Genomic DNA, 27,582 nt, shown 5'->3' on the forward strand with positions numbered 1-27,582 from the left:
TTACCTACTGCCAGCCCCCTTTCCAATTACATTTTCCTCGGGGAAGGCATCCTCTACTGCCCCCTGCCCTGGGCTCTCCTCAGGTCCTTACTACAGAGACAGACGCCTCTCCCCTGCGGCTGCAAAGCCCCAGCCAGACCCGGGGCTCACCTGTCGTTCTCCGAGAGGCGGACGGTATGGCTTGGGGCAGCCACCTCCCCTACCTCCACCGAGGTCCCGAGGGGAGGGTGTTCCCTCGGCGGGTGTCCTGTCCCTTTAAGAAGGCGGCCCAGCCTGGGTGTGCCCAGTATCCATGGTTACCCCGGTGCAGGCAGCGGGCGCCCGAGGGAGGGAGGGAGGCTGCTGCTTCTCCCCGACAGACGGAGGGAGCTGCGGGCACCTAGCATCCAGCCGAGCCCGTGAGGGAGCTGAACTGCAGCCGAAACGGGAGCCACGGTCACCGCTGTGGTGAACCGAAGGTACTGAGAGCGCAGCAGGCACTGAGCCTGGAGCCCCGGATTTGTGGGTGGCCGGAGCTCTAGGGGCCGTGCGCCATGCTCCGGGCCCCGACGGCAGGGACGCCCCCTCGCGTGCGGGCAGCCGGAGGAGCCTGCGAGCCCAGGGTGGGCATTGTCCACCAACGGCTGCGCTAGGGGGCCGTGGGGCCCGGCGGGGGGCAGCCGAGCTGGGCGCCCTCCCCAGGCCGTGAGTCCCCACACCCCGGAGGGATGGGGCGGGCGGCTACGGCCGCCTAAGATGCCGGCCATGCGGGGACTCCTGGCGCCGCAGAACACTTTTCTGGACACCATCGCCACGCGCTTCGACGGCACGCGTGAGTCTGACCCTCTCCCCACTGGTTCCTGAACGAGCCATCTCCTGTCAGGGATCCCGCGGGTCCTGCACCCCACATCTCAGCCTTCCGCCCTCCTGCTCTCACCTTCCACCCTTCCCACTTCCCATTTTTAGCTGAGATCACCGTCTCCTTCCAGACACCATTCCCCTCTAAGGTTTAGAGTCAACACTGTCCCCCGCCCCCAGGCCAGGCAAAACGGCTAAAAGTCTCCGGGTTTGCGGCCTGGGATGCCGTCTGTTCGCTGGGACACAAACCCCAACCTAGTCAGTCTTACACATCCCATCCCTAAGTCTGACTCTGTCCCACAGACAACCTTTGAACTGACGGGGCAGGATGTGAGGCGGGGGCGAGGTGCCCAGGGACAGCCAGGAGAGCTTAAGAAACAGATTTAGAAAAGAGGTTTGCAAACCGAGATAGAGTAGGCGGGACTTGGGAGCACACTGTTTGGCCAAGCTCACCTGACCGCCTAAACGCACCAGCCTGAACCCACGGAATTCGCTAGCCCCAAAAAGGTAGGTTTGGGAACTCCTACCAAGACTGGGGAAGTTTGGAGAAGGCGACCGGAGCTTGTGGATTGTGGGTTCCCAAGTTCTGAGCACAAGGAAAGTCGTGAAAGCCCCCTCCTCCCTCAAGCTTGCCCCCAGTGGGGCTTCCCCTCTCTGCCTAGTCCCATCCATAGTCTAGTTCCTGATAGGAAGCCAGTGGGAGCCCATCACTGAGCACCCCCCCACCCCCAGCCTTCTCCATCTGCTTTGCTGTGTGCCTGGCTCCTGCAGCCTGCTGATTCAGCACCCCCTCACTCCCCAATACGTTTCTGGCTCCAGGCTTGGTGTTCATCTACCATTCTTAAACGCTCATTCTTTTTTTTTTTAAGATTTTATTTATTTATTTTTAGAGAAGGGAAGAGAGGGAAAGAAACATTAATGCGTGGTTGCCTCTTGCATCGCCAGCTGGGGACCTGGTCCACAACCTAGGCATGTGCCCTGACTGGGAATTGAACCAGCGACCTTTTGGTTCTCAGGCCAGCACTCAATCCAGCACTCAATTCACTGAGCCACACCAGCCAGGGCTACACACTCATTCTTGATAACATTCACTAAATTGCTGAACCAGGTCACCCAACTGGGGCTCAGAGAGTGCAGAATGGATGATGGCCTGGACTGTCTCTCAGTCCAGGTGGGTCCCAGTGGGAGGAGCCACACAGCCAAATTAGGTACCCAGCTGGTAAGAGAGCCTGGCAGAGAGAGGTGGGGGCAGGACTGAGGCTGGCCAACAGCTGGTGGTGCAGTCCTCCTTTGGGCATCCCCAAACCCATCTCTTACCCCAAGCTGCTCAGTACACATTCCAGAGTGCACAATGCCCGCACAGGACTGCATTCACCAACTTCAGTGTTCGTATGTGCGATTCTCGAATATACACATACACACACTAGCAATGGAGCACTGACACAGGTGACACACTCATTCTTGTTCATAAACAGCTCCTGCCCTAACCCTGTCCACACCCCCAACACACACACACACACACACACACACACACACACACACACGCACGCACACGATTCCTGGGTTCTATAAAACCCACCTTTGAAGGAAAGAGGAGTGGTGGACCCTGGCCTCTTTATCCCATGCTTCCCTCTGAGAGATGCTCTCTTGCAGACAGTAACTTTGTGCTGGGCAACGCCCAGGTGGCAGGGCTCTTCCCTGTGGTCTACTGCTCTGATGGCTTCTGTGACCTCACGGGTTTCTCCCGGGCTGAAGTCATGCAGCGGGGCTGTGCCTGCTCCTTCCTCTATGGGCCAGACACCAGTGAGCTCGTCCGCCAACAAATCCGCAAGGCCCTGGATGAGCACAAGGAGTTCAAGGCGGAGCTGATCCTTTACCGGAAGAGTGGTGAGGGACCACCTGGCCAGCCCACCTCACTTCTTCAGTTTCCCCCAGCCTGGCACCCACCCCTTTCCATTCTTATCTTCTTCATCTCCCCGTCTCATCCAGCTTCCAACGTACCAATTCTTACTTCCTGCACCCCACCCCTGGCCCTGGTCCTCCTCTCTTCCATCCTTACCCCAGCCTTAGCCTCCATTCACTTTCCTATTTTGGGTTCCCCACCCCAGCAGGAAAATGTCCCAGTGTCAGTAGGACAGATCTGTGAACACACATGTCTGACAGTCATCTCTGCTGTCCCTTGCTTTCCACCGCCCTGTTCCATCAAGGCCTGTCCTAAATGGAGTGGGCTGCTTGTGTCTCAGCCATGGGCGTCCATGGGGCCTCTGTTGCCTTGGGCAGGGTGGAGCATGGGAGCTGGGCTGAGTCTCTCTTTGTGCCCAGGGCTCCCATTTTGGTGTCTGCTGGATGTGATACCCATCAAGAATGAGAAAGGGGAGGTGGCCCTCTTCCTGGTCTCTCACAAGGACATCAGTGACACCAAGAACCGAGGGGGCCCTGACAAATGGAAGGAAACAGGTAGGTGCTCGTGGGGCCATTGATTTTACTGCTGTGGTCTGGGTGTTGTACCTCAGGCCTGGGCTCATGGGAGCCCTGGCCCATCTGCATTTGTTGATCTCCACTCTGCTGGCTGAGGGGCCTGTGCTACTACGCTCCACTCCACATCCCAGGTACAGAAAGCTTGTTTCCAAGTAGACTGGTGGTTGTACAGTTGGAGTTTTGAAGTCAACTTTACTAAGAAACTAAAAGCAAACAAACTCTACTAGTGCCTGTGAAATTCCATTTCCTGACCAGCTAATGAAGCTGAACACAGCCCCCCACCCCCATGCCTTTGCCTCACACATGCCTGACTGGGGAGTCCTGGCCAAAGCCCTCTTGAAGCCATCCTTGAAGTCTTGCCCCTGTTGTATCCTCCCAGAGCTAGGGAGGGCCCTTAGCTCACCAAGCCATCATCCCAACCTGCTCCAAGGCCTCTTTGCCACTTGGGGATGTTGGGGCATCTCCATTTCCCAATCCCCTACCTCCAGCCCTGGGTCAGCCTTTCCACAGGTAAGTCCTCAGTGGCCCCTGCATCTGGACCCTGGGCTCCTTTTCTGAACTTCTGCAACTCCGCCTGATGGCTTTCTGCTTGCTCTGCACTACCCCCACCCCTAGGAGCCACTCTCCCCTCTGTTCCCAGGCCTTTCCCTATGGAGATCCTCTCCTGCCTCGCCTTGGTCCAGACCTCCTCTTCCTGCAAGCAGACACTGGGAGTAGTGTCTGTATAAGCACCCACAGGATTGTCCATTGCTGGGGTGCAGGTGATCCTAGGAAATGAGGGATACCAGGCCCCCAACTCTGAACAGACTAACTATTCAATGAACCAGACCTGTCCACGGACCAGCAACTAGTATCCTATACCCAAGATCATTCTACCATCATCCTCATGGGCCTCCTTCTTTTCCAGCTGGTGGCCGGCGCCGATATGGCCGGGGAAGAGCCAAAGGCTTCAATGCCAACCGGCGACGGAGCCGGGCTGTGCTCTACCACCTGTCTGGTCACCTGCAGAAGCAGCCCAAGGGCAAGCACAAGCTCAATAAGGTGAATTGAGCACTAGGGTGTGTGTCTGGGGGTCGGGGCAGGGTGGGGGCAAGCTAGGGAACTGAGCCCACCACAGAGAGAATGTCCACGGGGCCATGTAGGCCCCACCAGTACTTTGGAGTTGTGACTGAGGGAGGGACCATCCATCAAAGGTGTAGAGGAGAGTCTTGACCCTGGGGTCAGATGGGCCTTGGCTCAATCCTGGGCCCTCCTGCAAGCTGCTGTGTGACCTTAGTTAAGTCACTTGACCCTGCTAATCATCAGTCTTCTGATCCCCACATTGGAGTGGGGACTCTAATGCCTATGCCAGAGGGTGCTTGAGGATGCGGGGAGGGAAAGAAGGTGGATCCCTGTTTTGGTCCTTATCCAAACTCAGCTTGTACCAATTTCCTGTCCTTCCTGTCTGGACCTGCCCTGCCTCACTCAGAGGGTGTTTGGGGAGAAACCAAACTTGCCTGAGTACAAAGTAGCTGCCATTCGGAAGTCACCATTCATCCTGCTGCACTGTGGGGCACTGAGGGCCACTTGGGATGGCTTCATCCTGCTTGCCACCCTCTACGTGGCCGTCACCGTGCCCTACAGTGTGTGCGTGAGCACCGCCTGGGAGCCCAGCGCCGCCCGCAGTCCCCCCAGTGTCTGTGACCTGGCAGTGGAGGTCCTCTTCATTCTCGGTAGGTGCCCTCAGGGCCTCCCACCCAACCCCATGCCAGGCGCCCTTCAGGCTTCAGTGGGGATCGTCTTCATGGCACCATCGCACCACAAGTGTCCCCCTTGCCCTCCTCCTGTTTGTGACCCGTGGGCTTTGAAATCAGACTTAGTTTCTAAACGTGTCTCTACCACTGGTGGGTTATGTGACCCTGAGCCAGTCATAGCCTTTCCAAGCCTCGGTTTCTTTCTCCATCAGATAGGCATAGCGATGTTCACCTTTTAGAGTTACTGCAGGTCAAGGGCCCAGGATAGTGTCAAATACTGAGCAATGCCCAGTAAACAGTGGCTCCTCTTCACCCTGATCCGACTCCCACTCGGACATTCCACAGACATCGTGCTGAATTTCCGAACCACATTTGTGTCCAAGTCGGGCCAGGTGGTGTTTGCCCCCAAGTCCATTTGTGTCCACTACGTTACCACCTGGTTCCTGCTGGACGTCATCGCAGCCCTGCCCTTTGACCTGCTACACGCCTTCAAGGTCAACGTGGTCAGTGTGGCTGGACAGGGTGGGCTTTGGGGTGGGACACTGAGGGCTGGTATGGGGGTGACCTCCCTCCCTCCCCCCTCAGTACTTTGGGGCACACTTGCTGAAGACTGTGCGGCTGCTGCGCCTGCTGCGCCTGCTCCCCCGGCTGGATCGCTACTCACAGTACAGCGCCGTGGTGCTGACCCTGCTCATGGCTGTGTTCGCCCTGCTTGCTCACTGGGTGGCCTGCGTCTGGTTCTACATCGGCCAGCAGGAGATTGAGAGCAGTGCATCTGAGCTGCCTGAGATTGGTACTGGAGGCTGGGGTGGGGAGGAGGGCATTCGGGTGTGCATGCATACATGCCAGGAGTGTGCCTGCTAAGTGTGTGTCAGGGAAGTGTGAGAACATGTGTCTGTCAGAGCATGTTTGTGAGCTGGTACGAGGTGTCAGAGATGTGTACAAGTCTGTGTGTGTGTGTGTGTGTGTGTGTGTCACAGCAACATGTGTGCAAGTAGACCCCTGTGTTTGTGAGAATGTGGAGGATATGTGTGTGTGTGTGCAGGTGTCTGTGTGACAGAGCCGTCACCTCACAGGAGGACTGTTCTCCAGCACCTGGGCATGTGGAAAAGGCCCAGTGGGCTGCCTGGAGGAGTCTTATTCACCCATAATGATCTCCTTGTGCCAAACTTTTATCACATTCTTCAAGCCCCTGCCCAGCTGGAGAAGGCTGTGCAGGAAGCCAGCCCTCCAGGGTTCCTCTGATGCCTGGTACTTTCTTGTCACCTTCTCTGAAGCTCATTCCCAACTATCTCAGCTCGTAAGCCTTCTTCCCCTCTTTTATCACCTCCAGGTTACATCCCTCTTGGCTGCTTCTCATCCCTCCTCCAGCTAAAATGCGGTCTTTATCTGTGTCCTACCAGTGTCTTCACTGTCCTTCATTTCACCTCCACATTCACAACTCCTCCCTCTACTTACCTCCCACTCACATCTCACCTCCTGCCAGGAGGGATTCCCCCTCCACTTCTCATCCCAAACATCACCCAGCATGTCACAGTGACCTGGGGCCAAACCCTCACCCCCTTGAAGTCCCTGTAGCATGTGACCCTGCCAACCACACTTTCGAAATGTCCTGCCCCGCCACCCTGGGCTGGGCCTCCCCTCCTGCTCTAGCCCCTCTCAGTTCGGAGCTTTTCTCAGATTGCTCCCACCCTCTCATCCTGTTCTCCCTTGTAGTTCCACCAGTGACAGCACATGGAATCTCAGCTCCCATCCTTTCTCTAACACCAAACCATTCTGTTCCAGCCATTTCTAACCCTGCATACTTGCAGCTCCAAAATTCAACACACCGGTTTCCCTCCCACGCCCTCCAGCCCTCCGGTAATGTCCTGGTAGCTGGCCTTTAGCACCTGTTTCCAGTCAGTGGGCGAGAGACCGGCTGCTCAGACAGCCAGTCATGACTGTCCACTCCCTGGTGGGCCCCAGCTTGGCCTTAGAAACCCGCTCTGATTAGTTCCCAGGGATGAGGAGGCTCCTGTGAATTCTCTCTCCTTCACTGAGCCCACAGAGACTGGCATGCAGTCCAGAGGGTTCACCTGGATATTTCCCAAGCGCCGTAGTTGCCGAGCGCACAGATGCTCCAGGCAGTGCCAACTCCTCGGCTCCGGCACTTCTCAGAGGGAGGCTGCGGTGGAGGCTGCTCTGGGCTCGGACTGCCACCCAGTGAATGTAGAGTCAGAGGGCTGGGGGATGGATAATGGTGACACAAAGCCCTGACCCCAAACTGGGCTGACACCAAATTCCCGGGCCATCCTCCACCCCAAAACAGGGCCCAGGACCTGGGTCCTGAGTCCATGTGGCTCGCGCTGCGGAGCTGAAATTAGGAACACCTTCGGCTCCCAGCAGGCTCTGGGCCCCCATGGAGAGCATGGGGATGTGGGGGGCTGGTGATCATTTTGCCGATACACATGACAATTCGTGTTCCCTTGAACCCTAAGTTCCAGAGTGCTTTTGTTCTACTCAGGGCTGGTACTAGTTCACATCTGGGGAGTTTCCAAGTCCTTCAGGTCACCAGTTTCGCCAAAGAAACTACCCTTAACTTGGGTTGGAGTCACACCCAGACCTCCCAAATTCCAGCCCTGGCAGGATGTCCATGGGGGAGAGTGGCACCCACTGCCGGCCCAGCTCTATCTGTAAGAGGCACCCTCCTGTGGCTTCCTTGCCTTGGTTCCCCTGTTCCACTGCTCATGATGTGGATGCAGAGGTCCTGCCCCTGGTTCCCATGAGCCCAGTGGAGATGGGCTGGATTTTCAAAAGATTGTGCTAAGTACTGAGGATGATCACTCAGGGCAATTCACAGTACTGACATCCCCAGCCTCAGGAACAGCCTCAGCCAGCCTGACCCTCCCCACATGGAGGCCCCGGGTCAAGACTGAAGAGGAGAGGCAGCCCTGCCGCCCTCCCCTTGTCCTGCTTCTTGTCCCACCAGCCCCCCACTCCTCACCCCTGCTTCACCTCAGGGGCCCAACTAATGACTGAGAAGTTTTGCATACTCCCCTGTGTTCTCACAGTGCACCTTAAGTACCAGGAGGGGGCATCCTCACCTTGGCTCAGGACTTAACACACCCCCAAATTCCTTGTCCTTGAATTTGATGCTTCAGTGTGAACCCCCATTCTTGCTAAGCCAAGCTGCTTGCCTATACTTGTTTCCATCCTGAGGTTTGGCTCATGCCTCTCCCTAAATCAGGAGTGACCTCCCCCTCAGTTTCTTTGTATCAGAACTATCCGTCTTCTAAGACCAAGTGCAGATGTACCCTCTTCCAGGAAGCCTTCTAGCCCTAGTCCATAGCATATTGGTTTGTACCCTGTCGTGTGGCATTCGGGCCCTGTGTAACTGAGATGTAGCTCCTACACTGCAGTAAGTTTCTGTGGGTCCCCCAGCTGCTGGCCTCTGTGCATTAAGCTGCTGAATGAACAAATGGGTGGGTGGGTAAGGAAGGGAGTCGGAATTGTGGGGGACAGGTAGCTTGCATAAGGTGTTGGGAGAGTGTGGAGCAAGGGGGTAGGATGTGTTGAGGTGGAAGGGGCAGAGCACATGTGAAGAGGTAGGTCCTACTGCCCCACTTCCTGCCAAGGCCAGCCCAGAGGATGTGGAGTTGATGGGGAGATGCGTGATCTATGGCCTCCACCCAGCGGCCCAGTGTCTACATGTGTGCTGAGGGCCTCTGTGTGTGCACAGGTGCCCGTCTGTCTGTGGCCTTTGAGTATCCTCACCTGTGTGCTTGTGTCAATATAAGTGTGTCCCCTCCCCAACCTGGATACCAGTGTGCAAGCACCTGTGTAGCCTTGTCCATCTCCCAAGTGCGCACAGGCCTTTTCCGTGTGAGTGGTGTGGCTGTGCATCTGTGAGCCTGCTCACATGTGTGTCCTTGTCCTCACTGTAGAGCACGCGTATGTGCATACCCGTGTTGCTGTGCCTGAAAACGTGTGTGTGTGTGTGTGTGTGTGTGTGTGTGTGGCTGAGTGGTGTGTGTAGTTGTGGGAGGGATGAAGCTGAATGGGAGGCAGCTTTCTGGAGCAGACAAGTTCAGTGAAAGAGCAGGAGGAGTCTGGGTGGACAGGGCAGAGTAGGTGGCCTCACCTGTCTGGCCCTGGTGACAATTGTCTAGGATCAGTGCCAGCTGTGGAGAAGAGAGCATAGTGCTCCTTGCTCTGTCCTCAGCACCCTGGGGAGATGGCAGCCTCAGCCTCGTCCTCATGGGCTTGTCTGCTGAGGGCGGAGGGCTGAGGGAATGGAGAGGGGAGTCCTGGGCCAGTAGACGAGGCTACCTGGCAGGAAACCATGGGGGTAGATCAGTACCCACATGTCCCCACCCCGGGGACCAGCAGGCATACCTGCACCCACAGCCTGGCAGTGCTGTCCTGCTGACTCAGGCCCTCCTGCCCCCTCCCCAGGCTGGCTGCAGGAGCTAGCCCGCCGACTGGAGACCCCCTACTACCTGGTGGGCCGGAGCCCAGCTGTAGGGAACAGCTCTGGCCAGAGTGACAACTGTAGCAGCGAGGCCAACAAGACGGGTCTGGAGCTTCTGGGTGGCCCATCACTGCGCAGTGCCTACATCACCTCCCTCTACTTCGCACTCAGCAGCCTCACCAGCGTGGGCTTCGGCAATGTGTCTGCCAACACAGACACGGAGAAGATCTTTTCCATCTGCACCATGCTCATCGGTGGTGAGGCCTGCCACTCTCTGGGACCACTCCCAGGCCTCTCCATCTCTCCCAGGGTCCCAAGGTTCTTCCCAGAGGTTCTGCTTTAGGGGGTCCCAGGAAGTTGAGGCCAGGGCCCGGGGAGCCCACTTAGCTGCAGGACTCCATGCCACACAGCAGCCCTTGTGCCTCGCCTAGGAGCGTGTGGGGGGTGGAGGGCTGGGGGAACAGGACAGATGTGTCCAACATGGTGTCAGGCTGGGCCAGGCCCGTCCTGGAGGTGACCCCTCTCACCACCCTCCCCAGCCCTGATGCACGCAGTGGTGTTTGGGAACGTGACGGCCATCATCCAGCGCATGTACGCCCGCCGCTTTCTGTACCACAGCCGCACCCGTGACCTGCGCGACTACATCCGCATTCACCGCATCCCCAAGCCCCTCAAGCAGCGCATGCTTGAGTACTTCCAGGCGACCTGGGCCGTGAACAACGGTATCGACACCACAGAGGTGCGCAGGCCTCCAGAGCTGGCCCTTCCAGCTTTTTCCCCCTCAAGAGGTGTGCTCTTGGCCTAAAATTCCCAGGAGTGGGCTGGGAGGCAAGGAACACAGAATTCTGGCCTTCCTTACCTCCGCCCTCTCCTGGGGGAACTGCAGCATGGGACAGAAGACAGCCAGGAAGGTTCAGAGGCTCCTCTCCACCCTTGTTAGTTCTGGAGGAGGAAAGCTGGGCTACTCATGGAGGGGCTAAAGTGGGTAAGAGGGAGGCAGAGATTCCCCTCACTGATCAGGTCCTGCGGGGCTGGCTGGGAGGCTGCCTCCCTTCTGCCACCCCAACCTCCACCCCTGCTCCCCACCTGCAGCTGCTGCAGAGCCTCCCTGATGAGCTCCGGGCAGACATTGCCATGCACCTGCACAAGGAGGTTCTGCAGCTGCCCCTGTTTGAGGCGGCCAGCAGAGGCTGCCTGCGGTCGCTGTCCCTGGCCCTACGGCCCGCCTTCTGCACGCCCGGCGAGTACCTCATCCACCAAGGTGACGCTCTCCAGGCCCTCTACTTCGTGTGCTCCGGCTCCATGGAGGTGCTCAAGGGTGGCACCGTACTTGCCATCCTAGGTTTGTGAGGGTGGGAGGGAGGGCACAGGGGCTAGTGGGTCAGATGCCCCCCCCCCACACATCTGCAGAAAACCCAGAGAGGGGAACCAAGCAAGACCACCTGGAGAGAAATAGCCAGGACGGAGCCAGGATTAGCCAGAGCCCTGGGCAAAGCTCAGAGTGGGCCTAGTGACCTTAAGGTCAGGAAACACAAGGAGGCGGAAATGATTTTGAGGCTGTTGGAGGCCAGAGTGAGTGGAGGATCAGTCTTTGGTCTATGTGGGGACAGGGAGGAGCAGCACTTCCTGGCAAGGAGGAACTTCAAATGCTGAGGACTTAGGTGCTGGAGAGAGTGTTCAGGCAGGGCCGGGAAAGGGAGGAATGGAAGTTGTCCTTGCAGGGCTCCCCACCATTGGCCTGTGGTGAAGGGAAGTGCTACGTCCCCAGGGCAGAAGACGGAGCAAGTCCAGGACCTTGAGGGGTGGAAGCAGAGCTTAGACTCAGCATGTGTATGCCTTTCTTGGCCAAAGAAAGGGGTGAAGATGAAGGGTCCATCCCCTAGACAAGGAGGAAGAGATTGCAGTTATGGAATCAGCACCATGCTGGTTCTGACTCCAGGTCTCACAGCGGGGCCAGCCCTGTGCAGCCTACACCTTCATCTCCAGCAAACTTCAAAACACAGTGGCAAGCAGCTATTGTTATTCCTGTTTCACAGAGAAGGAGATGAAGGTTCCCAGAGGTTAATGAACTGGCAGGCTGGGGTTAGAGCTAGTCTGCCCAACTTTGAACCTCAGGCTTTCTACACTGTGCTCCAGGCATGCTACCCAGCGGAGACTCTGCTCTGAAGAAAGGGCTTTGTTTCGAGGTGCCATGAGCACATTTGAGCATCTAGGAAATACAAGGCTGCATGGCACCTGCGCTGTGGGAGACTGTCAGCAGTGACCCCAGAGGGCAGGAACACTGTGATTGACTTGGGTAATCAAGGGCCTTGCCCATGGGACAAGATGGGACAAAAAGGAGGTGGCACCCCAACCACAGCCGAATCTTTTAAGCAACCAAGTGCTTGTACACCCACTGTGGGGACAGGTGATGCCTGGAGTGGCTGAGGTGTGTCACTCATCTGGAGAACCAGGAGGACCAGCAGCTACTACGTGTCCATCCTCTGTCCCCTGAGGGGAAGCATGTTCTGACAGGAGAAAAAAAAACCATCAGGGGGGCCTTGGAGCTGAGAGAGGCGAGAGGCTGCTACACCTTTCACCTGGTGTCGTTCATGAGTTTGGCTTCTGAGCCAGATGCAGTTTGTGCCAGGACTCTGAGCAAACAGAGTTAATGGCCACTCACATGTGTCTGTCAATCCTTGAGAATTGACCGGGAACTGGAGAGATTCAGAAGGGCGAAAAGACAGATTCTGACAATTGCAGACTGGTCACCCCAAAGCAAGATTATCGAATGGATTATTAAACAGATGGCTTCAGCTTGGAGCGAGGAAGCAGTGAGGCTGGGAGCTGGCGTGAGTCCTGCAAGACTGTGTCTTCCCTGATGACAGGCACCAGGTCTCAGAATAGCCACGTTCAGTATTAAGATGGAACCTCAACAATGGCCACCACCTGCACACCCTTTGCCCCCAGAATGTCCCCAGCACTGGGACTTACATCACCTCTGATCCATCCTATCCTTGTCCACATGCTCTGGGTGAACTGTTTCCTCTGTTGACTTGGTGGCTCTGGATGCCCCAAGGATGCCTGATTCCCTGTGACCTGGCTTTCTGCTCTGTCTTCATTCCAGCTCCCACCTGCTTCCTTAGTTGAACATCCAGGGCCTCCTGCCTGCTCTCAGCAGCTAAGGCTCACCGTGCATCTAGCAGTGTCGATTCTGGCCCCTCCCCCTATGTATGAACTAACAGCTAAGCATGTGCAAACTCAGCTGTGGGGGAGGAAGAAGGCAAGGCGAAAAGAGTGGGTTGGGCGATGGTGCCAGGAGCATATCTTACAGGGCTCGATGAGCTGAGCTGGAGGCTCTGGCTGAGATGCCAGCCTGGAGGGTGGCCCCCGGTCACTGAGACCAGCGGCACAGCACTCTGTCTTTGGTCCTGCCCTGTTTCTCGTTTTCTCTCACCTCTTGGATGAAGACAAGAAATACACTCATCCTATTTCCAGATGACACACACGAGGAAAGGGAGCTCATTCATCAGGTGACACACTGAGATCCAAACAGCTCTCAGAAGGAAGCAGAAGGATGGCCTGAAACCAAGAAAATGAGATGTAACCGTGATGCATTCTACTCTTAACTTTGAAATCCATGAACATTTAGAGTTCTGCTGGCAGCATGAGGCAGCCCACGGCGGGGGTGGCAGCGATCCACCTTCTTCCTTAAGGATAAAGAAGTATTTTTGAGTCTTGTGGATCGAGCTGGCTTGTGAGGGCAGTGAGTGCTCTGCCCAGACCCCCAGGGCACACCATCACTGTTGGAAGGGTCTACAGGGGAGTCTTGTCAGCAGGAGAGGGAAGGAAATGGACTTTGATTGGTGGCTTATGTCAGGCACTTTATCTCCTCATCTCTGATCAGAGACCGTGTAACATTGATTCTAAGACACACATTCCCCGAGACCATTTAACATTCTGTGATTGGGATGCAGATTTACAATCACTGTCAGCCAGGTGGCAGTCTCAACTGCGTGGTGGGAAAACCCTCCATTGACACCTGCTGGTAAGATCAAGAATGCACCACAGCTTCAGTTCAGTATAGGTTCCGTTGTAGAGACAAGGCACTAGGGCTCGAAGTGCGTGGCCACCCGACATTTTCACTGTGCCAATGGGAGGGACCCTAACCTGCTTTTGCCACACACTGTTCCTGTGTTAGCTACATCCAAACCACCTGTGAGGCTGGAAAACCATCGGATTATGGGTCTTCCATAGATGCTCTGATTCTGTAGGTAGGGATGGAACTGGGAGTCTGATTGGTTTAACTTTCCCAGAGGATGCTGATCCCCAGATAGGCTTTGAGTCACTAGAATTGGTGACTGCTCAGTGGTCTCAGAGGTAAAATTTGGATGTGTTTCAGCTCAGTGGCTTTGATCCCCAATGTGCTGGAGCGCCTGGACCTAGGCTCCTCTGCTCCTCTGTCTTTGCCCTCAGGCCCCACAGTTGGGGTCCGGCTAGAAAGCCCTTCACCCCTGAGGAAAGCTCAGCAGCATCCACTTGACTCCCCTCTGTAGTGGCAGAGGGGCAGGCTCACCGACTGCTGCTTTCTCTCCCCAGGGAAGGGTGATCTGATCGGCTGTGAACTGCCCCGGCGTGAGCAGGTGGTCAAGGCCAATGCCGACGTGAAAGGGCTGACATACTGCGTCCTGCAGTGTCTGCAGCTGGCTGGGCTGCACGAAAGCCTGGCACTGTACCCCGAGTTTGCCCCGCGCTTTAGCCGGGGACTCCGAGGGGAGCTCAGCTACAACTTGGGTGCTGGCGGAGGCACTGCGGAGGTGAGGGCGCTGGATACGTGCATGGTGGAGGCGTGGGTGCCGGGGAGCCTGGTGAGGTGGGCAAAGGCTGGGGTTAGTGGAGTACTGTGCAAGTGCATGTCCTGCATGAACACCCCCCCACATGGTAGAGGGTCTACACCCTCCCTGCCCCTAACACCCACGCTCTGCCCTTTAGAGCCCAGCTCACCAGGCCACCTCTGAAGAAAGTCCTGTATCTGCCCTGCTTGTTCCCAGCGAAAAAGAACTGCTCTGAGGGACTTCTGAATATTCCTGGCTTATGTCACCAGTTCCAAACCAGTTTTTAGTACTGTGTTCACTTGGCTAGGATTTTGAGGGACACCAAATGCCTCTAGGATTTGGTGGCCTTGTGGTGGCAGCAGAAACACAGTCTCGCTGTGCTCCCCCCACTGTCCCCCCCCCCCACCAGCTGAGCCTCTTCCTCAGCAGGGTGGGAGATACTGAGCATCCTGCTTAACAAAGCGGCTCTTCTCTTCTAGGGAGAGGAGGCCAGGGTTGGGAGGTGCATGGAGCACAGTAAGGGCTTATCTATGCCAGTTTCCTGTCCTCCACTATCTGCAGGCAGACACCAGCTCTCTAAGTGGTGACAACACCCTCATGTCCACGCTGGAGGAGAAGGAGACAGATGGAGAGCAGGGCCCTGGTGCCTCACCAGCCCCAGCTGATGAACCCTCCAGCCCTCTCCTGTCCCCAGGCTGTACTTCTTCATCCTCAGCTGCCAAGCTGCTATCCCCACGTCGAACTGCACCCCGGTCCCGTCTAGGTGGCAAAGGACGGCCAGGGAGGGCAGGAGCTTTTCAGTCTGAAGCTGGCCCCTCGGCTCACCCTCGGAGCTTAGAGGGGCTGCAGCTGCCACCTGTGCCATGGAATGTGCCCCCAGACCTGAGCCCCAGGTGAGCAGGCCCTGGGCCACTACACTTTGGCAGAGATGGTGATGATAAGGCTGGAGTCCTGACCAGTCACACCCCTGCCCTGGATGCCCATCCTTCCATACTAACCCCTCCCAGCCTCCTCCAGGAAGCCTTCCTTGACTTCTCCACCTCCCTGCTGCTCCCACCCCAGCATTCAGAACTGAGCTCTGAACTCTTGCTGTTTCATATCTCTCAAGCTTGGATCCCCAGCTAAACTGCAGTCTCCTAGGGGAAGGGACCTCTCATGTCACCTTTCCTTTGGGGTCCGAAACCCCGTGTCCCAGCTCCAGGATCCTGCAGCTTCTGTATGAGGACACTGGGACATCTTGTCCTTGGAAACACCCCAGTGGCTACCTGTCAATTTTATTGTCCTGGTGCCTGTGTCCACAGGGTAGTAGATGGCATTGAGGATGGCTGTGGCTCCGACCAGCCCAAATTCTCTTTCCGCATGGGGCAGTCTGTCCCTGAATGCAGCAGCAGCCCCTCCCCTGGACCAGGTACTGGGGCCCGGTGCTTGGTGGGGAGGTTGTTGGGTCCCTTTGTCCTGTGAATGTCTGAGAAACCGACAGGATACAGAGGTTGCCTGGAAGCCTTCTTGCCCTCACCCACACCCTGATGGTATGGGCAGGAAGTTTGGTGGTTAAGATCAGCACCTTGGTGTTGGAGGGTAGCTGGGAACAGGGTTTGGATATCTGCTGGCAGCTCTCTAGCAGTGTGACCTTGGTTCTCACCCCAGCTCTAGTTTGTAAAATGGTGGTTGTGCATGTTAAATAAGATAATGTTGCTAAGACCCTTAGCATATTGTTTGGCTCCCTGGGATGATGTAGGACTGGGGAAACAGAGTTGAAAATGGCCTTGAGCCAGGCCAGGCAGCCCTGGGAATGGACCAGGTAATGAGTTCCCAGGAGTGTCCATGTCCGTGGAGGACAGAACGGGAGACAGGCACCGAAAGCAACTTCCTGAGGGGAAAAGCATGGGGAGTGTGCCTGAGGCCCCCTGGCAATTTGGGCAGAATTTTCAGCGACTTGGGCAAGGCTGGAAGAGGCCCTTTCTGCCAGGTCAATGTAGTCTGTGCTAACCGGGGTGGAGGCCTGGACCCCGCACTGTCTCCTTTTATCAGTCCTGCCTAGTAACCTCCTCCTACGGTCCACAGAGAACAGCCTGCTTACTGTCCCCCTCGGACCCAGTGAGGCGAGTAACACAGACACACTGGACAAGCTTCGGCAGGCGGTGGGTGAGGGGCAAAGTGGGGGCAGGGCCGGGAGAGGGGTCCTCCTATTGTGTAAGGTCCTGACTCCACTCCGACCTCACCCTCCTCCCACCCTGAAGGTGACGGAGCTGTCTGAGCAGGTGCTGCAGATGCGGGAGGGACTTCTGTCCCTGCGCCAGGCCGTGCAGCTCATCCTGGCACCCCGTGGGGAGGGCCCATGCCCTCAGGCGTCAGGAGAGGGGCCAAGCCCAGCCAGCACCTCTGGACTCCTGCAGCCTCTGTGTGTGGACACTGGGGCATCTTCCCACTGTCTGCAGCCCCCAGCTGGTTCTGTCTTGAGTGGGACCTGGCCCCACCCTCGTCCAGGGCCCCCTCCCCTTGTGGCACCCTGGCCCTGGGGTCCCCCAGCATCTCAGAGCTCCCCTTGGCCTCGGGCAACAGCATTTTGGACTTCCACCTCCGACTCACAGCCACCAGGCTCAGGAGAACTCTGTCCTGAGCCTAGCGCCCCTGGCTCACCATCTCCTGAGGAACGGGCTAGGACTGGGGCCCTGGAGCCTGGTAACCAGGCTGAGGCTGCCAGCACTGGAGAGCCCCCGCCAGGGTCAGGGGGCCTGGCCTTGCCCTGGGAACCCCATAGCCTGGAGATGGTGCTCATTGGCTGCCATGGCTCTGGCACAGTCCAGTGGACCCAGGAAGAAGGCACAGGAGTCTGACTGCCAGCACCAGAACTCAAGTGTTGCCAGACATGCTGCCATCTGCTGCTCTGCCCAACCTTGGGGCACAGGAAGGGCGGCAGCTACCCCAGGGACTCCAGGCTGCCTACTGGCTCAGGGCAGGGAGCCTGAGAGTCAAGGAAGACCTCACCTGGGCTCTCATGGAGGGTAGGCTATCGCCTCAGGGGCTGGCCCCAGGCTAGCAATCCTGTAACCCCTATTTGTGGGTCCCCTCCTCAACCCGCTTCTCTGGCCTTGTCTCCCTCTGCAGGGTGGGGGACAGAGGACTGAGGCCAAGAAGGGGTTCTGCCATCCCCTGCATGTGCCCCTGCCTCACCTGTCCCCACATTTTTTATATTAAAATGTAATAATAAAAGAAGCTACTTTGGAACTTGGTGCTCTTTATTTACAAAAGAAAAATAATAAAGGAAAAGTCTGAAGCTAATCAGCTGGAAATATAAGGATGAAGGCAGGAATCTGGGGGAGAAAGGAGGGTGGTCTGCAGAGAGAAGGGGAGGGGATCTGGCTCTTAGGAAGCCAGCCCCACCCCCCGCAGAGGCTCAGATCAATGGACTGTCAGTTGGGTCCCCTGCTGCCCACTCTGGTTTTTCCAGGAGCCCAACTTCCCAGCTCCAGGGAGCTGGTATGGCAGGGGCAACAGGCCAGAAAAGGAGCCCATGGGTCCTGCCACTGCTCCTCACTGTGGCGCGATCTTGGCAGCCTCGGCCCGGATAAGGGCAATGAGGTCCTGGTTGATGAGGAAGACGAATCGCAGGCTGGCAATCTGTGGGCAGGAGAGAAGGCTGGATGCAGACAGAGGTGGGCCGGGAGCCAGGCCCACATGCCGGCTCACCACACCCCAGGCAGGTCTCACTGTGGGCTCTCGCCTTGCCTCCCAGCTCACCTCCACCACGGAGTTGTTGCTGAGGCGCCACTTGGAGCCACACAGCACGGGCCGTCCATCAATATAGATGGGCCGCCGGCCCTCATTGGCAATGAAGAAATCACCGTTGTTTTTCAGCTTGATGACACCTAGGGGAATAGAGATGAAAGGATGATGCGGGCGGGAGGGCGGCTAGGAAGGCCAGAAAAGAGCCCAAAGTCCCTGTGTACCCTCTCTGCTTCCTGCGATGGGCTAGAAGGCACCCAGGACTCCCAAGTTAGAGATATTGAAATGCCAGCTCATCTGTAAGAGTTCCATGGAGACCAGGCCCCAGGGCTGGAGAGGGCAGGAGGAGGAGCTGGGAAGCACATGCTTCCTGCTGGTACCTTGCTTCCGGGAGATCTTCCAGGCTGGGCCCTCCAGAGACAGGTCCACGTCAATCTGGTTGTCCTTGGTTGCCCTCCCCAGGGTGATCTGAGGAAATGGGGGAGGTGAGGGCTGGCAGCTGAGGATTGGGGGAGGGGTCCACAGAGGCCAGGGAAAGATGAAAAATCAGGGACCAGACATAGAAAGGGCAATGAGGGCAAGACTGAGGGAAATTTAGGAAGGGAGAACAGGAATGGGATAGGGCTGGGCCTGCCTCACCTCCCTTGAGCGCATCAGGTACCGCACCATGCGCCCCCGCAGCACTGCCAGCGTCTGGTTGTCAAAGTCTGGAGAGCTCATGCCTGGGGAGGAGCAGCTCATATGGGAGAGAGTCCACCCTTTAGGGCTACAAGGCAGAAGGCGGGGAGCCAGGGTAAGGTGTGCTCAGGAAAAGGAGTCGGGGCTCGGAGAGGAGGGTGCACCCAGCCAGGCAACCACAGGGCCCAGTGCAGGGTGAAGAGTTGAAGTGCGCCCCCTCCTGGACTGCTTGCCTCCTCACCTGTGATGCTATCTACTAGCACCTGCCACTTATGCAGTTCCTGTTCCAGCTGCCGAATCTCTCGCTTCTGACGCCGGTCAGCCACTGTCAGCTCTGGGGTGATGTGGGTTAGTAAGGAGGGACACTCCAAAGTCACCAGCACCTTGTACTGGTCCTCTTTGTTCTGCCAGGACCTTCCACCCCCTCACTGTCCCCACCAGGGCACACTCACCATGTTCCAGGACCTCATCTCGCATGTCCCTGGGAAGTGAAAGAGAAGGATGAATGAGGTTCCATTTCCAGCTTACTTGCCATCACCATCAGGTGCCCCTCGACTCATTAGGGCCTCCCTCAGCCCCTTAGCCAAGTGGCCCAAGGCTGCTTCTCTGGCCTCTGCTTAGCTTTCTAGCCTCCTTCCCAGGGGTGGGGGTGGGGGAAGGCACATGGGGAATGGGGTAGGTTCTGCGGGAAGACCAGGTGCTAATAGCTACAACTGGAACTTAAGGCTGAAACTGGGCTGCGCTCTGTTCTCTGCACCAGAAGAGGTAGGGCTGAGTAACCTGGGCACCCTGCTCCCAGAGAGACACTCAACTCTCTGCACCCTGCCTGTGGCCCCAGCCACTCACTTGAGCTTACTGTCATCAATCAGGTCCTCCGCGTCGGAGAAGTTCAGCACTTGGTCCCCCTTGGGCAGTGGCTGCACTGAACAAAGGACAAAGGGAGGGTCAATGCTGATGCTACTACTCAACCTCAAGCTGCTGAGATCACTGAACTAAGGGGACACACTATAAAGACAGCCTGTGGGGTCAGCTTTGTGCTGAAGGGAACAGAAGTTAATCCCACACAGACAACGGGTGTGCGCCAGAGGAGGCTGCACGCTACCTGGGCACAAAGCATGCCTGGGGTTAATGGGGGACAGAGGTGGTTCTACAAAGGGAAGGGAATTAAGGCTGAACTTTGGTGTTTACTTTTCAGTGGGCAAGGGGCTCTCACAGAGCCTTGAATTAAGTAGGGAAGACACTGCTATTGGCTCCATTTTACAGATGAAGAAACGGACCCAGGAGGGGAAGCTCAGCTATATGACTCTAGTTAGGACAGAGCCAAGATTTAAGCCCTGTTTTCCTGACTACAAATCCAAAAACCAAAAGCATCACATGCTCCTGAATATGTTTTGCCACACTCAGGGATGGGCGAAGAGGCACATGCCCACCGAGAAAGGATGTGCTAAAGGGAGCTACTCCCCCTTAATCCGTGTTTTTCAAACTGTGGGCAGTAACATGTTAACGGATCATGAGATTCGTTTCATTTTTTCCAAAAATTAGATATAAATAGGATAATTAATATCAGAGTCCAACAGATATATTCAGAATAAATATTGTTTCATGAAAGTTTTTCAGTTTTTTTTCTGGTCAAAATGCTAACAGGGACTGGGGCCTCCAAAATCCAAGAACTTCTGTCTTGTGCCTGCTGCTCCCCTGACTGCAAGTGTCTGCTCAGAAGCAGCTTCCACCAGCTAGTGGCTATTACACTGTCGGGTGAGGAATTTGACAACATGGAGTGTCCTCACTGCCTGCCAAATGTTCCTCCACCGCCACACCCACCTCCTTAGGGCCAGAAGATGGGTCTGGGGTGGTCACCCCCACTAAGCCCCTCCCCACACAGCTGCCTGAAATTCCACCCAACTAATTTTCAATTGACTTCACAGCTGAGCAGTGTATACTGCCTGTTATTAGGGTCTCCTAACTCTAAAGAGCAAAGAGAAATCTAATACCCACATAAGAAGACTGTTGGAGAAAAATTGAGGTCAACAAATAAGTTTACAGAAAATAACTTTCCAAATAGTGACAAATGAGCTAGCTGGAGCAGCAAAACTAAGCTTTATCCAGTGTCCATTCCATGGGAATTCAGTGATATTTGACCCTGAGGAAGCAGCAGATTTGAAAGCTGCAGGAATAAAGCGGGCTGCCTGCTGGGCACTAAATCTCAGAGATCCTAAGGAAAGAAAGGGCGGGCCTCCACCTGCAAAGGTCTCCTAAAATCCTCCTGAAGAAATGTCTTTAAACAGCCAGAGCTACAGGACCCAGGCGCATGGCCGAAGCTTCCTCTCCACAGCAACGTGAACAATGATGGAGAAGGCGACGGGCAACAGCGTTCAGGAAGGAAGAGCAGTGTGTGCTGTATTATGCAAGTCTGACCTTGAAGCCCACCTCTAACTGAAGTGTCTCCTGCGGTTTAATTAGACTGCTTTGCTGACCTGTCACTGGGAGAGTGACAGTTTTGTTGGTTGAGGGAAGAGATGAAGCAGGGAGCATCCAGCCCTTGGGGAAGGAGAAGGACAAATGGACTGGGTGTGAAGTTCCAGTGGAGGTTCCGAATGGCTCAAAGGCAGCCTGACAGCATTGACTGTTGGTGGGAGGAGGGGCAGGGAGAGGAACATATAGAGCGGGAAGGGCAGAACGGCTTAGAAAAGTCATCATCTCTTGGGTGGGAAACAGGGAAGGGTGAGCAGTGACAGGGATGTTCACATTTTGCTCATGAAGCATATTAACATATTATTTATGTAATTATAAAATGTCAAAAAAATAAAAAACACAGAAGTGATAGATAATTCTGCCATTTGGACATTTTGCCCTTGATTCCAGGCAATTTGGGCCACCCTTCCCAAGAAGCTGAAGACCATTCCGGCTACTTTCCCTCACCCTCGAAGGAAGTGGTTTCTGTTGCAGAGAGAGGTGAACCAGGCACTGGGGGCCACTGAGGGACTTACTGCAGGGCACTCAGGGCAGCTGTGCCCAGAACACGACACACTCACACATGCACATGCACTCGGCCAACTCCTGGGGCCAGCTACCTGTCTGGTCCTCCAGCAGGTAATACTGCTTCATGAGCTGCCAGTGAGCCTGGAGAGCCTTGGCGGTGCGGGCCAGGTAGAAGACATCGGGGTGTCTGTGTAGCAGGTCCTGGAAGGTCTCCAAGGTAGGCTGGCTGGTCTGGAGGGCAAGAAGCATGCTCTAGGCATTTGGGTTTTTTCACTCCCACCTCTGCCTTACCAACCCCACCCTCACTCCCTGCCCATTCCCACCAGGAGCCAGAAGAAGTGACAGCTCTGGCTGCCCAGGAAGCCAGGCTTGGCTCTTCCGAATACCTGTCCACAAGGGTGTGTGTACCTGCACAGGCATGTTTCCAGGCAGTGGGGTTGCCCCACAGCACTTTTCCAGGTAGTCCCGCTCCCACCCTGCCCAGCCCTTTCACCAACCTCACTAGCTCTCATCCTTACCGATCCAACCTTGCTCAGCAGCTGTTCCTCAGCCTTGCTAAACAGGGCCTTGCTCTGGATAGCGGCAATGGCCTCTGGGTGCAGCTGCCTCATGGCCTGGCAGGCCAGCCTGGGCAGAGGAGACAAGGTCAGGGCAGGGCTGAAGGGAGGGTGCCAAGCAATATGAGGCTCCTGTTTCCCCCAAACCTGTAGGTCTTTGAGATGCAGGATGAGAGGCCAGGCCCTCAGAAAGAGCCCAAGGCTTAGCATGGCATGTGTGGCCACATGGATTTGTCCAAAGCATGAACAGGCAACTCAGGAAACAAGACCCTGTGTTCAATCCTATGAAGAGATTCAAGGGCACAGCCCCCTAGAGGCCAGTCCTGAATGAGCTCCTGAGTTCAGCTGAGGCTCTCTCTCCAAGACCTTTGTCCCTTCTTGGCCAAAGCTGCCACCCACCAGCCATTTCCCAGTAGCCCCGTTTCCCACACTGAGCCAGCCTGTCTCCTGGTGTATCAGGGCCATAGCTAAAGCTTAAGCTGTGCCAGGGGCCATGGAGTAGAAGACAGGTGTTAAGCATCCAACCAAATCTGGATGATGTTAATGAAGTGACCGAGGAGGAAGAATGTGTGGTACATGTGTGCACAGGTTTATTTGGGACTCAGGCTGCTGGAGATGAACTGTAGGAAGTCTGTGTGGATTGGCTGGGAGGTAACATGCCCCAAACCACAATGCACACAGTGGTGGAACCATGACTCCCAGCTCTCATTTGGGTGTTTTCTCCTATGCTGCTTCCTTGGCTTTCCAGATCCCCCTGCTTCTGGTATCAAGCCAGAACTTGCAGGGTTGGCAATAGGAAGAAGCTTCCCTCTGAAGCCTGGCAGGTCTTGGTATCATACCAGATGATGCAAGGACTGGAGAGCCCTGCCTCCCAGGCCCCCTCCTTGGGCCCTTATACAAATCTTACTGTTCCTGAGGTTCAATTCTGGTATCCCCAGTACTTCTCCACTGCTGAAGTCAGCCCCACTCACTTGGAGATGACAGGATCGTAGAGCAGGGCGTACCAGCGCTCCTGGACTTCCCGAAGGGTGAAGCGGCAGCTGAACTTCACACCCAGGTGGACGGACGTCAGGTCATTGGTCTGCAAGGCCCCAGAGGGGTTTGCTTTAGCCTTAGTGCTAGAAAGAACCCTTCCCTTGCCACCCACAGGGCACTGCTAGGCTAGCTGAAGGACAACTGAAAGCTGGAGGGAAAAGGATACAAAAACTGTAGTGGGAAGCACTACCTGCAACACTGCATTGATGAGCAGGAGGTCATCTGCAGGCTTCCAGCGACCCAGATCCTTAGTCACCTGAAGTGGCTGTTTGCTCTTTTTCACACGCTTGGTGAGTCCAGGGGCGGGGGCTGGGCTGGGTGGCACAGGAGTGCTGGGGGCCTTGGACACCTGGACAGAGGACAGGAACACAGTGAGCTCAAAACTGGCATCAGGGCAGCTGGGTCTTCAGGCCTAGAGCTTCGCATATTGTGTGACAGCCCCTGCCCCACTCAATAATAAGCAGCACAGGCTGGGAGCTGAGCTTTCTAATACCCGCCCCCACCAGAGCACTTCTCTGTAGTCCTTGACCATATGGGGTCTTGTCTTTGCTGGTGGCACCCCCAACCCCAGAGTGGAGGGTGGGTGGAGAGGATACCAGGAAAACACTCTTGCTGGTACAATGTCTGGGGCCAGAGCAATGCCACCTGGGGGGTATTTTTACACCCAGCAATGCTGGGAACAGGCTGTCTGCTCCAAGAATAGATGCACGCTCCATGCCTCCCACACAGAATGTGATACAGGATGCACTGAAGGGCGGGGAGTGGAGCAAGAAAGAGGGAGTGGGAGAGATGGGCTCCCAGGAGGGAGGCATCTGAGGCTGGGGCTGGGCAGTGTGGTCCTCTCATAGCATCCTCTGAAGAACTCCTGCTGGCTGACAGGTTGTGGAGAAACACAAAATCTGGCCCTGGACCCCATCTCCCCCACCCCTTCTCCCAATCCCCACCTTCTTTTTCTCACTAGAGGAGGGTTCACTTCCGGAACAGCGCCCTGGTTCCACTCCACTGGCCCCCTTCACCCGGGTAGAGGACTTAGCCAGGCTGCTCTCCACCAGCTCATCGTCAAACTTTTTCCTCTTGATAAACCTGTAGAGAGGCGTACCCAGTGAGCAATCCTTGCCCCCTCCCCAGCACTCACACATAACATGCCTCCAGAACAGAGCAGTTTCCCAGCAGGGTGCTAACGGCTCCAGCTCAGTGGATGGGGCATGGAACTGCTATGCCCCACTCTACTGAGACAAAAGGGTATTTATTGCACCACAAAGACTCCATGTCGAAGCCCTAAGATCTCCCTCCCTTACCCTCACCTCAGTCAGGGATTTAGTGGGGACATGAAAATCACAAGGCTCTGCCAACCCTTAGGCCCATGAGGATTTCTGGTAGTCATTCCCAACTGGGGCGAAGGCATGTAGCACCTAACACCCCTGCTCAGTCCCTGGCCCTCCAAACCCTTACTACCTGGAGGAGCTTCTCCGTTTAGGGATGGTGCCTAAGGCCTGTGAGGAGGCCCGCTTCTGCCCTGCCAGTGACTCCTCATCCTCTGAGCGGCTGGCAGTGCCTGATGCCATCAGGGATGAATCTAGCAGTCCCTGAGAATCTAGAAAAAGAGAAGAGTAGTGAATTCAAGCCTCCTAAGTGCCTAGCATAGCACTGAGTCTCTACTCATAGGTCTCCTTCTCAGTACTTCCCTTTCTCTGCCAGCCCTCTCAGCCCCACCCCTGCTTCCTTGACACTTGAGGTTTTAAGGTGGGAATCCCTTGGCCATGTAGATCCCATCTGGGCTCAGACCTAACCCAGATCTTCCATGCTGGGCAGTTCTCCCGGTGCCACATGTCATGTCATGCAGCACATGGTGCTCAGGTCAGACTGGTGATGCCAACACACTGGGCTCTGGGGATAACTGTTCCCTCTGCCATCAAAATGCAGCCATGCCAAAGAGCAGAAGCTCAACATAAAGTCAGTCAACTGGGGCCTCTGCTGAGAGGTACGTGGGTGGTGCTGGCCCAGGGGGAGGTGGCAATGCCCAGCCAGGACCGAAAGACACATGTGCCAGGCACAGGGTGGAGTCAGCAGATGCTTGGTGCCCAAATGTTTGGGGAGCTGGCCTGGCATCATATTACCTTTGTCCATCCTCTTACAGTTCCAAAGCCACCAGTTCCAAACCACAGGGCTAGAAGGATAAGTCCCACAGGCTCACCCAAGGATTCTGACCAGGTGAGCTGAGAGGCTGGGAGGAGATTCTGCAAAGGAGAAAAGAGGCTCCTTGAGGCTCAGGATTCCAACTGGCCAGCCTCACCTCCTTACTGCAACATGTGCCCCAGGGCCCCATAAGCTAGGGAAGACACAAGAAAAAAGACATAAGCCTCTGTTTCACCAATATGACCCTGATAAATCAGGAGCCTTTTGAAGGCCACTGACATCTTTGAGAATATGAGAAAAGCAATCGATTCCAGAAAAACGTACAAACACATACTATTTAGTGGGTTCACAAACCCCACTAATTCTACTCATAGCCTCTAGGTTAATGGCCTTGATATAAACTAGCAGTAAACAAGGGATTCTTGGCTTTTTCTTTCCATCAGCTGGTCACTCAGTTCAGCAGCACCACCTTTTTCCCTCCCAGGCCAAAGGGAAAAGTATAGAATTACAACCAGTCTCTCTTTTTCCTTCCATTTGCATGTTTAGTTTAAGATTTAGTGGGTGGCAATATTGTAAAACTAAAAGACACGGTTTGGAAACAGCCCGAATACTAACCATCCCCCCTCCCCCACCCCCCACCCCACCCCCCCGCCCCGGAGGTGGGGAGTTCCTAAACTCCGCAGAACTCCGGCACTGGGGCCTCGAGGGGGTGTGCCGCTTGCGACGCCCGCTCCTTCTGCCCCGGGCTGCTTGATCTCGCAGCGTTTCGGCCCTGTTCCCAGGTGTGCTTGTCGCGCCGCCCCATGGAATACGGCTAGGAAGCTTGACACCTGGGGAGAGGGCGAAGTGCCCCGATTCTACGGGTCGACTGAGGTAGGGTCTGCTCCCCCTTCATTCCTCGGCCCTCGGCTTATTCTCCCTGGAGTGCACACCAAGGTGGGGTTAGTTCAAGGGGGTCGGGGTAGGAATGGTGATGAAACTCAAAAACAAAGCACCGAGGAAACCCCGATGCTCTCGCAGCCTTGGTTTAAGCCCCATGGGCTGGTGGCGGGGCAAGGGGGTACAAACTCGAGCCAATTCTCACCCCACCGTCGGCAAGCCACTTTTGCGCATGCGTAACGTCTCAGCCGGCCTCTGGCCCGGTCCGGCCCGCGCATGCGTAACATCTCGGACCTGATTCTGGCCCGCTCCGGCGTACGCATGCGCAGATTTTCGGGGCGCTGCCAGGGCGGGGCCCCAAACCTGGGTAGGGGGTCGTCCCTGGAGGCACTCTGGGAAATTACATTTGACCCCCAACTCCAATCAGAACCCTCAGAGGCGAACCGCGAGGTCTCACCATTCCTAGGCTGCCGGCTCCAACAATTTCGCCGCGGCGACGGCAGCAGCCGCAGGGGCAAAGCCAGCTTCCGTGAGGTACGTCTACTTCCGGGTCTATGAACTAGGGACTGAGCAATCCCTTCCGGCTCACACGGAGAACGGGCGTGGAGGGGGCGTGGCTACGGCTGCGTAGGTGTCACTGTTTTGCTTACCGGTGAAATCAAAACCTTTCCCAATAGGGAAACTCCAGGGATTATAGGCACCGGAGGGGTTACCCTGTTGAGGGGAGCGACCAAAGGGAGAGACGAGACTTAGGGCGGATAGGCTGAGGAGCCAGACCAAGCCGGGGCAGGTGGGGCGTCGCTGGTGGTGGTGGTGGTGGGGACCCGAGGATGGTGTGGTTCCGGGCGCGGACTCGATTTCGGCTTCCGAATTTGCACGAAGAACAGGAGTCTGATTCGACCAGAGGTTTTAAAGACACTATTCTGTGTCAGGTCCTAGTCTGATTCGACCAGAGGTTTTAAAGACACTATTCTGTGTCAGGTCCTATGCTAGGCACGTGGCGGGAGGTGATGTTGAGGAGCTTGTCAGAGAGATGTGGCGTAGAAAAGGGGCAGGGAGGTTGAAGTCTATGGGACGAATGGGCCGCGTTCCTAGAAGGGAGAAGGAGTGGTGCTCCATTGTTCCCGTCAACCCAAATGCACCTAGACTGCTGGAGACACTGTGGGTCCCGGGAGGTAAGAGAGACCAATGGAAGCACCTTCAGAGGGGAGTGCCCTGGAGGGAATCTTGGCATGGGAGAACAAGCCTACAGGAAAAGTTGGAGCTGCCTGGAAAACTAG

The 27,582-nt window shown here is 56.0% G+C and overlaps 2 protein-coding genes across 5 annotated transcripts; one reads left to right on the forward strand and one right to left on the reverse strand.

Annotated features, from left to right (window-relative positions):
- Positions 1-332: 332 nt before the first annotated feature.
- On the forward strand, positions 333-17,540 carry KCNH3 (potassium voltage-gated channel subfamily H member 3). Its single transcript, XM_090273118.1, has 15 exons — positions 333-811; positions 2,491-2,724; positions 3,160-3,294; positions 4,223-4,356; positions 4,784-5,027; positions 5,394-5,551; positions 5,634-5,841; positions 9,483-9,755; positions 10,038-10,237; positions 10,591-10,840; positions 14,077-14,294; positions 14,874-15,205; positions 15,614-15,720; positions 16,377-16,453; positions 16,553-17,540. The coding sequence occupies exons 1-15, from the start codon at positions 736-738 to the stop codon at positions 17,147-17,149; spliced, it is 3,243 nt and encodes a 1,080-aa protein (XP_090129244.1). The 5' UTR covers positions 333-735; the 3' UTR covers positions 17,150-17,540.
- On the reverse strand, positions 17,534-26,869 carry MCRS1 (microspherule protein 1). Of its 4 annotated transcripts, none has more exons than XM_090273119.1 (15): positions 26,760-26,825; positions 25,405-25,524; positions 24,743-24,881; positions 24,232-24,370; positions 23,478-23,636; positions 23,224-23,333; positions 22,214-22,322; positions 21,788-21,926; positions 19,563-19,638; positions 19,169-19,197; positions 18,958-19,050; positions 18,678-18,760; positions 18,419-18,506; positions 18,054-18,181; positions 17,534-17,952 (listed from the first exon to the last, which is right to left on the reverse strand). In XM_090273119.1, the coding sequence occupies exons 2-15, from the start codon at positions 25,412-25,414 to the stop codon at positions 17,710-17,712; spliced, it is 1,545 nt and encodes a 514-aa protein (XP_090129245.1). In that variant the 5' UTR covers positions 25,415-25,524; positions 26,760-26,825; the 3' UTR covers positions 17,534-17,709. The 4 variants fall into 4 exon arrangements, with proteins under 4 accessions (XP_090129245.1, XP_090129247.1, XP_090129246.1 ...); XM_090273120.1 differs by having other exon boundaries at positions 17,788-17,933; XM_090273121.1 differs by lacking the exon at positions 25,405-25,524 and having other exon boundaries at positions 26,760-26,855.
- Positions 26,870-27,582: the final 713 nt, after the last annotated feature.

The sequence above is a fragment of the Furipterus horrens genome, unplaced genomic scaffold (assembly GCF_987537825.1).
Source record: "Furipterus horrens unplaced genomic scaffold, mFurHor1.1.pri manual_scaffold_4, whole genome shotgun sequence".
Classification (NCBI taxonomy): Eukaryota; Metazoa; Chordata; class Mammalia; order Chiroptera; family Furipteridae; genus Furipterus; species Furipterus horrens.

Bases quoted from the DNA above. Each gene is read 5' to 3' on its own strand.
- KCNH3 (XM_090273118.1), top strand. From the start codon at position 736: ATGCCGGCCATGCGGGGACTCCTGGCGCCGCAGAACACTTTTCTGGAC. The intron at 14,295-14,873 runs GTGAGGGCGCTG...CACTATCTGCAG, and splicing joins CTGGCGGAGGCACTGCGGAG to GCAGACACCAGCTCTCTAAG. The intron at 15,721-16,376 runs GTACTGGGGCCC...TACGGTCCACAG, and splicing joins CAGCCCCTCCCCTGGACCAG to AGAACAGCCTGCTTACTGTC.
- MCRS1 (XM_090273119.1), bottom strand. The intron at 22,323-23,223 runs GTGAGTGGGGCT...TCCTCTGCCCAG, and splicing joins TACGATCCTGTCATCTCCAA to GCTGGCCTGCCAGGCCATGA. The intron at 21,927-22,213 runs GTAAGGATGAGA...CTTGCCCTCCAG, and splicing joins TGCTGAGCAAGGTTGGATCG to ACCAGCCAGCCTACCTTGGA.